Here is a 14,777-nt window from a genome sequence, read left to right as displayed (position 1 = left end):
TTGGATTTATGGAGTTTAAAGAATGAACCTTCAAATTTTAAAACTTCCATCGTACAAGCTCTCCCTAATGTCTGTAGGATGAAGTATTTGTTAGCTTTTTGGCAGATATAAAAAACAAATTTTTAGTAAACCAGGGACCAATTTCATAAAGCCTTTTAAGCCGTTATTTATGCTTAAAAAAACCTTGGCACATTGTGTATTGCACTAAGGTTATATCGCACCACTGCTTGAAGCTAGGCAGAAGGCACGCTACATGTAGCTTGTCAGCCGTTCTTGTAGCAGATGAGTGTTGTGCAAATCTATTGTGTACGTGCACATGCACTGTCAAATCGTCGGCCTACAGTATCACAAAAATTATGCTTACTCTTAAACAGCTTTATGAAATTGGTCATAGATCTGTTCATAGCATGCAGCACCAGCCAATTTACATTAAATTACAAACTATTTTTAAGCGCAAAGGCTATGTGAACCAAAATTTCCCAATGGCTTTCTTACAAGCATTTAGAAGCAATTAAATAATATTTACAAAACAATACATCATACAAAATCTGAACCACTCTTAGGCAACAATTCATGACAGTTATAATTGGTTGAAAATAGACAATGTGGTCTTGGGCACACGTTTTGCAACTCTTGTTTTTTTTGCCAAGGAGTAATGGACCCTACCTGTGGTCAATTTACAGACAAATAATGAAAAGGAGTCATTAAATGAAATTAAAAATAAAATACGTCATAATCATAAGTTTCATATGCCAAAATCAGGCACTTCTTGGAAAATATGTTATGGTTAAATTACACCAAAACATCAGTCAATGTCAATTTTGATAGATGTATTTTTTCATTCCTTTTGTTGACCTACTGAATCGCCCTAAAATAAGGTGTTATTTGAAAGCTCTTCTTCCCATTAATTTGATGAGTAAATCAGTGTTGATTTTTGACAGGAGGTGCTTGGTTTTGGCATGGAGTGAGTGAGTGTGAAGCTACCCTTTTTCATTTATGCAACCATGTGAAGTGATGACTAACCGCATATTGACCACTGTGATGTTAACTTTAATTGGGCTCAGTTTCCAAAGATGGCCATAACATGGGTGTAGTCAAAGCGGGTTGTCCCCTTCTCATACAAGAACACGAACACATCCAAGCATGTATCAAACACTGCCTATTTCTCATTGCAGTTGTGAACAAGTTTTTGGTTTAATCTGGTTGACAAGTTCGCTATGGCCTCTGGGTGTAAAAGTACATGTATGATTTGAGGGTTTGCTTGGTGGATGAGGTGGGGAGTACAGTTTGTTGGAATCACAATGTTAATAATCTCTTCTAGGTAGAAGTATGGTTCCAATAAGAAGCAGTAGGATTATGTTGTGGCTCAGCACTCTTTCCAACAAACAATCATTACACGATGACTGATCAGCAGCTCCTCAAGCCCAGTTCATACTTCAAGCAAATGCAAACAGCAATCTAACACTTCAATTTGCAGTTACTTGCTCTGGCTGGAAAGTGCTTAATCTCCAAAGAATGTTCATATCTGATATCACTTAAAAGTATTGGCTTGGCGGGGAGTTTTGTATTCTTGGTACACAGGAGTTTGTGTGAATTTACAGCAAATGTTGTACAAAAACAAAATAAGTTACTTGAGCCTCTGTCACCGGCAGCATTCCATCTGTTGGAAGTAGTTATCCCACTCATCTAGTTCTGAATCTTGCTCCAGTGAAGCGTCTGGGAGGCTGTCCCATCTCAATGTCTCTGTGGCTGTAACGTATCACGAAATATTTAGTTATTTTGTGTAACGCATCTAACATTGTCTAAACAGACCGCATTGTGAGTCAGCAATGTACTGCGCTCCTCTTGGTTCAAATACACCCAACAGTCCAAAAAGACAAAAGAGAGGCTCATAAGAGAGGCTTCAAGGTCAAATTTTGTTGACACTAATTTTCGAGTAGATAGAGTCCTTACAGCCCGAAAAACACCCGATGATGTCTCATATTTATTTAAAAAATATGGGTCTGTACATTTGTGTACATGGGGAATTTTTTTAGTGGATTTCAGAATTTCCATGATATTTGATCAAGTCGCATAAAATTTCTGTGTGGAATGTATAGGGCTTTAGACCCTTTTATTCTGAAAGAATATCAAATAAAGTGAAACTTTACACCAGTTCAAACATAAGGTTTGCAACTTTTGTACACAATTGGAAAATGAGTGCATCATAATTCACAAAACAAAACTGAATTTAGACCGTACATTTTACAGCCCCTCGGGGCAATACTGGGGTAAGAGTTTACCCTATCTCTTCTTTCTGTTGTAATAATTAAAGGAACACGTTGCCTTGGATCACGCGAGTTGGTCTATGAAAAGCGTTTGAAAGATGTTTTAGATTATACTGATCCACACAAATATGCCTCGAAATAGCACAGTAATGCTTATGTGTCAGGAACTAACACAGCACTCCAATTTGTGGACTTTTTTTACTCCACAAAATGGCCGACCATGTTGGTTCGCATGATAAAACTAAAAAGAAAACCACACAATTTCACAGAATAATTGTGTGGACCATTATATTCTACTTTTAAAACATCTTTCTAACCATATGGGCTTTATAACAAACGGTTAACAACGCTTTTCATAGACCAACTCCCCAATCCAAGCCAACGTGTCCCTTAAATGAATGTATATAAAAGGTGCATCCGCTACGTGACTTCTACTATTTACCTGAAATGTTAAGTCTACTTTCTGCGAAGACTGTATTGCTATTGAAGATCCACAGGTGTCCGTTGTTGCAAGACTGTAGGCACGAAGTACATGGCAGCATCACATGATAACCCAATACGTTTCCGCTTTATACAAAAAGAAAAATAGTGTTCGTTCATTAGCAATACAGCTCAAGGAATACTTTGGCAAGTATACAAATCTTTGCAAGGGTAGATGATTCAAATTTTAAGAATATGATCCAGGCATGATATTTGGCCCAGTTGGAAAAGAGTGGGAACAATTGCTTGGGCAAAAACCATACGGAACAGAGGTTTTCAAGCTATTTAAAAAAAATATTCATTTCATAATCTAGTATTCATAAATACCTCAGACAGTTTCGCTATTCCTATTGGTGAAGAGCGCGTTGCGTGGGTGTGTATACACCTTTGTTTATGACCAGTAACAAGTGTTGAAACATGGACGTGACGCGCGAGCTTGCACCTGTTCTTATAAGTCAGTTTATTCACTTCTATTGGTCGAGAGCAACGGCTGAAACAGTTGTGCCACATCACGTGATACGCGCGACGCCCACAGCATTCCCTTATTATAAGGAGTTGTTAACCCGAGGGCGGTGGAGGGCTTTACCATTTCATAGCTGGAGGGGTGTTGTGTTAAAAGAAGTCATTGAACAATTATAATTTTTGCATTTATTTTACTTTCAAAAAGTGTTGATGGTTTTGACCGAAAAGGTATTTATGAATTGAAATCAAAGTGTGTTAAGGTTCCCAATAAAATAAAGCATATTTATACATACCAACTTGTACAGGCAACATCGCAAATCTTACATGTGCACTTTTTAGTAGAATAACTTTTACCGATGTTGCTGATTTTTCTGTATAAAAAATAGGGGAAAATAAACCATGTAAATTGGTGTGCCCAAGATCTGTAGTCTTATATTAGTGTTACCATTTCTGCATAATGGATTACAGTTCTAAGGAAATAATACCCTTTCTCAATTAATCCAAATCTGCCACAATAAAAATGGGTGTCCAAGTGTAAGGGTACTTTTTGTATTTAATACAACACAAAAACACAAACGTCCACAGAGTAGAGTAGTGTTTCAAAATGGTTAGTTTTTTACAAAAGCACACATTTTAAAAAACAAATTAGGGAAGCAAAAAACAATGCTGATTATCTGACCTTCATTCCAACGTATCTGGCTGTTGTCCCAGTTTGAAATTATTTTGGGGATATATTTCAGACTCTTTTGTGACAACTAAATATTAGATTGACACCCCTTGAATATCCTTTGATCTTGAACATATTGATATTGAATTTGTAATGTAATTGTAAATCATAAACAAAATACATCATCATGCGATCAGCAACCCTACCAAGTACCATGCCGAATACCCATCATGCCACTGCCACTTTGGAATGGAATTTCCCTAGTTTTCCCATGGTTTTCCTTCCTCCATTACAAAACTGTCAAATTTTTGTATGACCACAGCACAGACCATTGTCATGATGGAGGAATGACATGATAATTATAAATTATAAATTATTATCATTTACATATAATAGTTTATTCCAAACTTAATCATAAACCTAATATTATTTATTGTATAACATATATCAACTAGATAAACACTAGACAACACCAGATTTAGTTATTTGTCTTTTTAGAAGTGTGTTTACATCAATCAATGTGGCCAAATACTGCGCAGCAGTGCACATCCCATTTTCTTACCCAGCCATAGGTGAATCGGTGGAGTACAATTCCACTGCTGTGTCGGCCAGTAACACTGCCTTCATTCCTCTTCTACAAACATAAGAGTCACAAAAACGGCACTGAAGCTTGATAACATTTTTCTTCCTGAAGCTGGGGTGCATTGTAACCCGGTTCCCTGCAAAACAAACGAGTTACTTGGAAAAAATAAGAACTCTTTCCTCAATATCCGGACAGTGTAAAATTTAAATGCCCGAATGACAACAGCTGCTGATTATTTATACGTTGGCGATACAAACGACCTCTCAGCAACAACAATTTTGAGTGGTTGAATTATTAGAGCATAACGCCAGACTCAGAGTGATTGACCAATCAAATTGCCTGGTCCGTCGTCGGTACTACAAAAGGATTATTTCCCAGCAGTCTGTGCGGCTGCTCTCTCTCTGCAGAAGAAAAGTATTTCCGTGATCTCAGAAAATGGCGACTAGCCGGAGAAGGTTGGCACTGTGAGAGTTCTTTCCGACTGTGTTTTGAATAAGTTGACGGCAATACTTTGGGTGGTAAGACCATGTGATGACAGTTTTATGTTAGGAGTTACACCACGTCAAAATGTCGTCCGATAGAAAACAAGAAAAGGAAATATTGCAGGAGTTTGAATCGCATGTGAAAGGTACGTGAATGTGCATTGTGTGTGTGTGTTTGTAACGGGCTGTACGCCGCGCGGTGGCGGGTTACGTTCACCGTATGGTGAAGCAAAATGACTGGCAGATAGTGAGTGACTTTGCTCGGTGCGCATTATTATGATTGTCCATTTCAGTTCCTGTGCTTATAAGTTGGGCATAAATGTTGCGTATGGATACCTCAAAAACCTATTCTACGACAACTAACTAAATACAAGAGAGCCCTTTTTTCTTGTTTGAAGGAGGGGCGTATAAAAAATGATGGTGGCCTCCGCAAATTTGTATTCTGGTAATGTAAAGATCGATTAATATTATTTTATTGAATCAACTAAACTTAAATATGGAAAGGTTGGCCCCTGCCTTGGGTAAGGCATCACCCTCCAGCCCTCCATACCTTCCATACCTTCCATACCTTCCACCTGAGCTGAGGAAAGTTACATGTATGCTGCAATTAATTTAAACTTAAATCCAAACATTAATTCAAATGTGATTGCTATCCAATCTTGGCATTCCTTCTGTGTGTACCGATTCTGTCAAACAAAACACAATGACAAGAAAAGTATGCCTGCCTAGCCGGCCCAAGGCCAATGTTGCTAAGGAAAAAATACATTCAATAAACCGCTCTTTGACTTTGAGTTCGCAATAAGATATCACACCTAACCAATGAGAATTAATTGACACAGATTTAAAATGCTGGTAAACTTTTTGATTGTATCATGTATGCAATGCAGATGTTTTTGTCTGTAAAGATATTTTTAAAAATTAATTTTTATAACATGATTAATTAAGACCCACAACATCATTTACTAATGATGTACAAATTGTACAGTAAGCAGACGCTATTAATTGACTTTGAGTATGTGTGTTGATAAAAAGACACCCAACTAGCGAAAAAAAATTAATGTAAACTTGAAATTCTGATGATGTTCATTGTCCTATGAAGATATTCCTTAAATGATACATGTGGATTGTATGGTATACCAAGCCCTCCATAAAGTAAACTATAGAACTCCTTCATTCACCAGACTTGGACCTATTGGTTGTGGTTATTAGACAGTCCAACATATTCAGGTTCTGAGACATTTGTGGTTTAGCCACGAACCTCCAGTTGAACCTCCAATTGAACCAGCCTGCCTGCTGTTTCTCAAAGTCAACTAATTCTAGCAATTCCATACTGGATAGTGCCGTTGCCCAGCTATGGGGCAATGGAGGATACTTTACTTGAGACTGCATGAGTGGTAGGCTAGGTTGGTTGGTTGGTTAGTTGGAGTAAGCTTTGATTATTTGGACAAAGAATGTGGAGTATTTAAATTGAAAGAAAATAACCTTGCTGTGTGTGAGACATTGGTAAAACTTGGAATTGACTCCCGCTAGCTTCCAGCATTGATTGTAATTACTGCAGCTTCATCATTATGGTATCAATACAATGCAAGCTAGAATAGTTTTGATTTTATCAGATACCTTTTAAAAAGATATCATTAGTATACCGTATTCATTCATTTGTAAAACCCTATTTTCTGATAAATATCTCTTTAAAGTTAAGTTGTAACAACTCTTGGAGAATAACATTAATTTGTTGATTTGGGGTGTTTTTAAACACTGGCCATTGCCTTGATGCCCCTTTGAAATATTCCATGTAAAATGTACAATTTCTTTAGAGGTGCCCTTTGAATAACGCCTTTTTCAAGGGACCCTTAAGCATTGGGCCTGTTATACATTTAATGTACCCACGAAACCTTTGTGAGTTTGTAAGGAACCTTACTGTAGAAAGCTACACTAGTAATGACGTTATATCATTTCATGTGTACATTACCGAGTCTTTCAGTTTCATCTGAGAGTTTTTTCATGGACCCTTTCGGTCTCTGAGTACAGAACTTATCTATGCAGTTCTGTACACATATGATGGCCACTGAAAGTAAAATATTAGTTTTATGAGCGAGTTTGTTGTTGATGCTTGAGGTTGATTTTAATCACTGCCAGCATGCATACAATGAACGACTTTATCTTATTTGAACAGAATCATAATTATTTATAGAACTACATGTACCATACTTGTACATTTAAGTGCTGTTATGTTTGATAATGTTTTGCTTGTCTTTGTGATGTGATGATGTTTAGATATATTCAATCCCCCCCCCCTCCTCTTCCAATCAAGTTCCATTTTCTGTTGTAGGTCCTGAGTTGCCAAAGACAAATGCAAATTGTCATCAAAACCATCAAGGAGTGAAAGATATAACAATAAATACCGTACATTAACAAAACAACTTTACAAATTATTTTTAAAATGGTATGAAAACAAATGTCGATCCATTTGACGAAGTAATTTGTTTGCGGAAAAACCTTCAGGAAATAATGGTCAGCAATTTTGCATTCTAGTGAAATTTTTAGACTGAATGTGCAGACTGAATGCTAATTATACTAATTAGCAATCAATGACTTCTGAGTTTAGCAACTACTAGGTTTTGTGTAGCATGCATTTTGCTATGCTTGGCCTTCAAGGAATAATCAGTCACTGATGTAAATGTTCAAATGTTTTTCTTTGCTCGTACATTATTTTTAATTTGATAAACATGCAGACTTCAAAAACATCTGAACCAGGATGTATGATTCCTTTGTTATTATTTATACCAGAAAAAGTCCTCCTTTGAATGAAATATTTCTTAAAGATCAGGCCTGACTTTTTGTCTAGACATCTTAGGGTATAACGACCTCCAGACCTGAGAAAGCTCTCAATTTGCTCCTCCTGGTCATGAAATAAAAAACCTTCAATCAAAACTGATGACATCTGATCCCCCCTCCTCACTTTCACCTTTTGAAATCTCCAACTATTGCAGAAGAATAGTTATTTTATTAAGATGACATCCTAGTATTTACCCATGGACTCGCTGTAGTTGCCTGGGGGTTAGTGGGACTCTGTTTATTTCCTGACCAGTCATTGACCAAGAGACCACACAAAAGCAGCTGCTTTCAAAGTAAACACGCATTGTGGCTTTTTGTTGTTTCCCATGAAAGAACTTGTAAAGGGATATGGAGGTGGCTCTGATGCTCTGACCATAGAGCAAGCAAGGAACTCTGACAAGCCCTTGCATGAATTACATATCTTTGAAAATTTGTTCCCTTCGGAAGTGCTGTTTCACACAAGTTCACAGTTGCTTATTTTCCTAACAGTCTATGTGTTTAAATTTTCTTACTTTTTGTTAGTAAGGGATTTTGAATAGAAAGCCGGATTGATTGATGGTTAGTAAAGTATATTATAAACCAAGTAAACAAATTAATAGCTTGTATGAAAACATTTTCCACATAAAAATTGGGAAAAAATTCTTGAAATATTACAATCAATACACGTACAATAATGTTGCAGCCTCATGTGTTGCTGCCAATTAAAACATGTACAAAATGTAGGCCTATAGGCCTACACTTGATTACATTATTCAGAACAAATGCATCTAAATAATTTCTGATAGAGGATCTTTGACAAGAGTAACATTCATTTGATAGGTCTTACTTTAATTGTAACCATGAGACTGCTCTATGAATGTTAACAAGTTGCTTCATAACCATATCATGTAGGCCTACAATGTCCGTCATCTGAGTCATATTTCATGTGTGTGCAGACATACATAGCATTTCTTGCTTTCATTTTGCCACTGCAGTGTTAAGGCATGGTAACATAATTAACAGGAAATTCCTTGGTTGTGAAGGTCTGTTTTGCTTCTTATTAGTGAAGTAGAAATATTTATAATTATTGGCAATGGTCCATGGCTGCTGTGGAGTTACTGCATTGTTGGTATGATAGTATGGTAACTAACGGGATACGATTGAATTTAGTTGCCTTGGATCGGGCGAGTTGGTCTTTGAAAAGCATTTGAAACCGTTTGTTATGATGCATGTGGTTAGATAGATAATTTAAAAGTAGAATATCATGTTTCACACAAACATGCCTCGAAGTTGCACAGTTTTCTGCTAATGTCATGAACAAACACGGTCGGCCATTTTGTGGAGCAAAAATTTTGACTCTATAAAATGGCTGACCATGTTAGTTTGCGACATAAGAGGAAAACCGTGCAATGGTTCAAACATGCAAGATCTGAATATTTGTGCATGGCTGGAGTTTGGAGGAGGCCTGCATGGCTGGAGCATAGAGCAAGCCTGGCTCTATGGCTTGACCATTGGTGGAGGCCTGCCTGGTTGGAACACCAAGGGAAGGCCTTGCTGGCTGGAGTATGCACTCACACTCATTATTGCTGCCCTCTCAGTGCTCTTTGGCCCATGTAAACAATTCACCATCTGTCTTTGTGGCTATGCTGCCATTTTAAATGTAATCAGTACCACTAGTATTATCTTTTGCAATTTTGGTTATGACGGCAACAGACATTGTGCAGTTTAAGCAAATTCAAAGTATCTTTACTGATTGTACGTGTACTATTAATAATTTGCAGGAAAAATAACATTTTGAAGCGATCTATACAAAATCTAGACATAGATTTGGGTGCATTTTCAATCAACACTGATGTGTTGCAAAACTTTTTTCCCTTTCCTGGTCCTTTGAGGTTTACACCTATATAAGCCTCTAAACCATTAGGCCTACATTTACATTGTGTATTGTACTTTGTGCCTGTCAACATCAACCAGTCAGCTGATAGCACTTTAGTGCACAATGCTCATGAGTCCCATCATATTAATAATTAAAGTTTTCAGTAATGCATAACAAAATCATTCCTGGGTGTGTGTGTACAAGTCCACCCGTAAATGTAGTATGTTCACAATCTCTTTTTGGGTCGATGACAAGTTAAAAGAACGGTTTGTGGTACTCAGATGCATTTCCCCCAAAAACAACATGCACTTTGTTTCATTGTAAATTGAACAACAGAATGCCAAATTCTAAATATAATGATGAAAAACAACACAATCCAGGAAGATTAACCTGCGGTTCTTGTGGAAGAAAGCATGACTAAAGGTCAAGTGAAAATGTTGGCTTTGGAGTGTCACAGTGTGCGATGCGGAAGTGGGAACGTCCTATTTGTGTACATGACAATTGAATCAAACTATACAAAGGTAATAATGATCGTACTGTGTACATGTTACCATTCAGTACCAATGACAAATGTGACAGACCAACTCTCCATGATTCTGCAGAAAGTTCCCTGAAAATAAACCAATCTTTCCGTAGATAAATTCATTTGACAACCTCTCTGAAGAAACTTTTTCCTTTTTATTGTTGAACTTAATGTAATTCTGAACATCTCCCCGATGGTTGCACAGCACATTAAGATTGGCAATGGTCACTATGCAACAGAGCCTAGGCTTGTCAATAGTCGCCATGATATAGAGGTTTTTTTTGCAGACATTTTTTGTATCCAAACAACACAAAAACATTTTGCTGTGCACTGATCATATTTTACAGTAATTGAGAGGAGTAAATCGCCTATAAAGTGCTGCATTCAATCGGCTTCAATCAAGAAATTGGTCCCATGTGTTGTGTAACACATGTTAAAGAACCCAGTGAATTATCAAAAAGAGAAGGGGTTCGCCCCGGTGTTCCAGGCTGTGGCTGCTAAATGCACCGTAACACCTTGTAAACACTTATAAGGTGCTATAATTGGGTCTCAGAACTCATAACTTTCAATAACCTCTCTTTCTATATAAATGTATATAAGCGCCTTGAGTATCTTGTTGGTAGTGTGCGCTATGTAAGACTTCGATGTAATAACGTTCTCTGATGTTTCTACCTCCGCTATTTGCCACACCCTTAAGACATTGTTTGCTCACACATGTACATATGTGGGTCTTCATGTAAACACACACTTTTTTCTCGACGCTACACTGTACAATATACTGTACATGTATGTACATGACAGTATTGTATGCTCAGCTCGTAACTTACCACAATGTCAAAAAGATTGAACGATACTCGCATAATGTAGACTGTACCACAGGTACCTTTGCAGTTCTTTTGTTCAAAGGCTTTTTGTTCAAATACAATCTTTATTTTAATACGCACACTATATGCGTACTGTTAAACATATCTAGTTTATGCGGTCAGATTTAACAAGTTTTTATAAAACTGATTAGTATTTATAAAGAAAATACAATGTGTTAACAGGTTTATACAGTCAAATTTTATTATTAGTAGTTCTTGACAAAAACTACTATGTACTGTCCTGATACTTCACGGATGCAACAAAGGCGATTGCCTCCATGCTCTCTTAGGATGCCCTTTATACCAAGGACACAATACCTTGGAATGGTACCTTATTTTCATCTCCCAATTTCTTGCTTCATTCATAAAGCAATATTAGAGATCTGTAGATGAAAGGACTCTGTCTCTGAAACATGTAATATAAAAATGCTGGAGAGCCTGTCTTACAATACAGAAAGCACACAACATGTGTCATGTTCATCAAGGGGTGGGCCAATTGCACGCTGTGTGAGTAGCAGTAGGCCATGGCACCTCAAAGAAAATTAACATTTCAGATCATGAAAGTCCAGACTCGATAATGTGTATGATTGCAACGTTAAAGTTTGGCTGTTAATTGCTGTGTAGTTTGCATGTTCACACACACACACATACATCACAAAGTGATCTAGTTGCAGTAGGCTGTTGAGATTAGAAAGACTGAGGAACTTGTTTAAACCCTCGGGGGCAGAGCTCAACATTTTGGGGAAACTCTTCTGGACTTGTACATTGTGTAGCTCACAATTTTCCCAGTCAAAATCTTTTGTTTACATTCTATGACCAGAATCAATCAATAGTTTAACATAATTTTTTTTAACGTTATAAGTACCAGCAGTTCAATTAATATCATATTATACAGATTAAGTAGGCCTGTACATAGTATGTACATGTACTTCAATACTCAACAGAATAAAGAAGATCTTTATCAGACTCAAAGTCAACATTTGAACACTATTTTGTTATTGCACAGTGAGTTATTATTATTCAAGTGAAAAAAACACAAGACTTCTGGACTTGTCTGGTCAAAAGATACCAGCTCCCGACATGAAATCACTGGCCTCAGGGCCTGCTGTCCAGTATTAATTTCAGGCCCTGTTAGTGGCGGCTATTAGAAATATGTTATTTATAAACTATGCACATAAGGAAGATGTGCTTTATCTTTCTGGTTCCCAGGCTGTCGGGATTCTTGTGGGAAAGATAATTGGGATACATCTGCTTGCATTTTGCATATTGGTCAGGGGTTGATTCTATGTGTGCCAATTTGCACATGACGAATGAAACTAAAAAGACTGCCATTATAGTAGCTGGTTATAAAGTCTGTATACTCTGCACACACAGATCCTTGTTATTTTATTTATTTGTGGATCATGCATCACAGGTCTTCCTTTGTTTTGCCTTGTAAACTGCCGTATTGCATATAAATTATAAGTCAGTTGGGATGTTAACTTCGCAGCTTTGTTTCCAAATAATTGTTCCCTGCTCGTTTGTCCAAGTGTCGAGGCAAGTCACTGTGGACTAAAGTAAGTCGTCCACGCACAAAGTGTGTAAACGCCGCGTCTGCCTGAAATGCCCACTCTGCCTGTATAACAGACAGGGACATTGCCTCCAACTCCAAAAATGGCAGCACCAAGATTTGATGTTGGCACATTAATTATGGCAACGTAGTTGGACAGTGCCCCCAATACATGTAGTTATTTATTAGAACCCAAACTCTACTCAGTTCAAAAAGCGATACCTTCTCATCCACTTAACACCTACACACTTGTTGACGCATGTTGTTCCCTGAAATGTGCGAAAATTGCAATTACATTATGTGTCTGTACACATTGTGCCCTGTATGTTGATATTTTTACAAGAGGACAGAAATAAATTATCTTGAAAACAAGTGATGCAGTGATAACGTGATATCGGGCAATGTATGGTTTGTCGATGTAAAAAGGCACTTTGAATTGAAGCTGTAAGAAATTTATGAAATGGTTGCCTGCTATATTAGTGCATATTATGAGATGTGCATACACTTTGTACAGCGAGCATCTTGATGCTAAAGGAATGCCGCTTGGCAGCATTTCTAAGCAAGTGTGTGACACTGGAGCTTATCTTGCATTTGGGTTTTGTCAGCAAATAAATGATACAGCTTTCAAATCCAGTCGGTAAAATTAACCACCAAGTCTGCTTTTTCATTTGTTGAGCATAAAGTGCTTTCAATCCTTTTAATATTTAATTTTTTTAAAATTATTATTATTATTATTATTATTTTTTTTTTTGGGGGGGGGGCATGGGGAAAGCAGGGAACTTTTACTTGTGCGTGTGCGTATTGCATGTTACTAGACATTAATCGCTTCCACAGCTTGTGCAGAAAATCAGCGCAAGCGCTGATTTTTTTCCACTTACATGTAATGTGCAAGCTTGCACATTACATGTAAGTGGAAAAGGGTGGCTTATCATAAGCAATGCAGTTTTTGCTGCGCCCTTTTGGGAGGTGAGTACAGGTACCATCTTTATCATATGCAATTTGCTTCCCAAATCGGCAGACCATTTGCAGACAGTAGCTGCATGAGACATCAGTGCAACGGGGTCCAGATACTAAGTTCCCAAAAGGCTCAGCGGCCGATTTCACAAAATGCTAGGATTAATCCTATCTCTAGTTAGGACGAGTAACCTGTCCTAATTTAGGATGGGTCTAATGTATCCTAACGTCTATGGTTGCAGAACTGAACTGAACCTTAGCTGAAGATTAATCCTAAGTAAGGAAGAGTTTGGTAAAATCGACGGCAGGATAGTACAGTACGTGCAAAACGTGCACATTTCTTTTATTGGTCATTTCATGTAGCCTACGTTGACTGATGTCTAACACTGCAGATACAAGGGAAGTAGAAGTTGCAACAAAAACTCAATCATGTATGCACGTCATACATGTATGATGGATTTTATGATAAGAGTAGCCACACCTAAGTATCGATGCAATAATTTACTGATGCAATTGTCTTGCACATGTGGAACGGAACAGTAACTCAAATATATTCACAAATGAATCGACAACGAATTAACAAAATTATTAGCTGTTTTAATGCGCAATATGCAAACAAGATAAAATTGTGTACTAAGCATCAGATAATTTCCTCATTTTTTCAAAATGGTGTTCCTGTACAGTGCATTGTTTGTTTTGTATTCTCATTTTAGTACCACTCAATGCAAAACCACTGGATCCTCTTGGGTTTTGACCCCCCAAATTGTGTAGTGCACCGTAGCACTATTTTGAATATATCCTTATGAGGTGAGTCATGTTTGTGAAACTTGTTCCACCTCAATGAATAATCTCTGACAGTGTATTATATTGAAGTCAAAGGTGGAATTTCAGTCTACACTAAAGCTTAACAGGTGCAGTGAATGTGTCCCTTTGCAAAGATGTGTTCCACTGTGGTCTCAAGTTATTCCAAATTTTTTTTACCATAACTTCCTGGTCAAAATGGATGCCAATACATGTCGTTGTACACGTATCAAAAGCAAGTGAGGAACTTAAAACTAATAGATGTTAAATTTGCATGAGGGATAAAGAATATTATTTGGTTTTACCCTAACACCAATGTATGAAAGCACTGTTTACTCTGTACTTTCAAGAACCCCATGCATATTGCTCGGGTGGGATGTGAACCCATGACCTTTGCCAATCTTGAGCAGATGTCTGACCAAGTAGACCGACGAGATTGCCTGATGGCTAGAGTAA

The 14,777-nt window shown here is 37.4% G+C and overlaps 2 protein-coding genes across 4 annotated transcripts in view; one reads left to right on the top strand and one right to left on the bottom strand.

Annotated features, from left to right (window-relative positions):
• Positions 1–399: 399 nt before the first annotated feature.
• On the bottom strand, positions 400–4,692 carry LOC117307208 (protein FAM72A-like). The gene is made up of 4 exons (XM_033791891.1): positions 4,439–4,692; positions 3,503–3,580; positions 2,710–2,834; positions 400–1,749 (listed from the first exon to the last, which is right to left on the bottom strand). Exons 1-4 carry the CDS (start codon positions 4,579–4,581, stop codon positions 1,643–1,645), a joined length of 453 nt encoding a protein of 150 aa, XP_033647782.1. The 5' UTR covers positions 4,582–4,692; the 3' UTR covers positions 400–1,642.
• A 199-nt stretch (positions 4,693–4,891) lies between these two features.
• LOC117307207 (SLIT-ROBO Rho GTPase-activating protein 1-like) overlaps positions 4,892–14,777 on the top strand; it is a 53,114-nt gene continuing 43,228 nt past the window's right edge. For all 3 annotated transcript variants that reach the window (XM_033791886.1, XM_033791890.1, XM_033791889.1), the window contains exon 1: positions 4,892–5,087. In XM_033791886.1, coding sequence (XP_033647777.1) covers positions 5,027–5,087 — 61 coding nt within the window. In that variant the 5' untranslated portion in view covers positions 4,892–5,026. The remainder of the gene's footprint in view (positions 5,088–14,777) is intronic.

The sequence above is a fragment of the Asterias rubens genome, chromosome 2 (assembly GCF_902459465.1).
Source record: "Asterias rubens chromosome 2, eAstRub1.3, whole genome shotgun sequence".
NCBI classification, from domain to species: domain Eukaryota; kingdom Metazoa; phylum Echinodermata; class Asteroidea; order Forcipulatida; family Asteriidae; genus Asterias; species Asterias rubens.
The sequence above is the reverse complement of the archived record's forward strand: the minus strand, read 5'-3'. Positions and strand labels throughout refer to the sequence as shown.

Coding starts and splice junctions, on each gene's coding strand:
- LOC117307208 (XM_033791891.1), bottom strand. CDS start 4,581: ATGCACCCCAGCTTCAGGAAGAAAAATGTTATCAAGCTTCAGTGCCGT. Junction 3,581..4,438: donor ACCGATTCACCTATGGCTGG/GTAAGAAAATGG, acceptor TTTTTTATACAG/AAAAATCAGCAACATCGGTA. Junction 1,750..2,709: donor AAGTAGACTTAACATTTCAG/GTAAATAGTAGA, acceptor GATACGTTACAG/CCACAGAGACATTGAGATGG.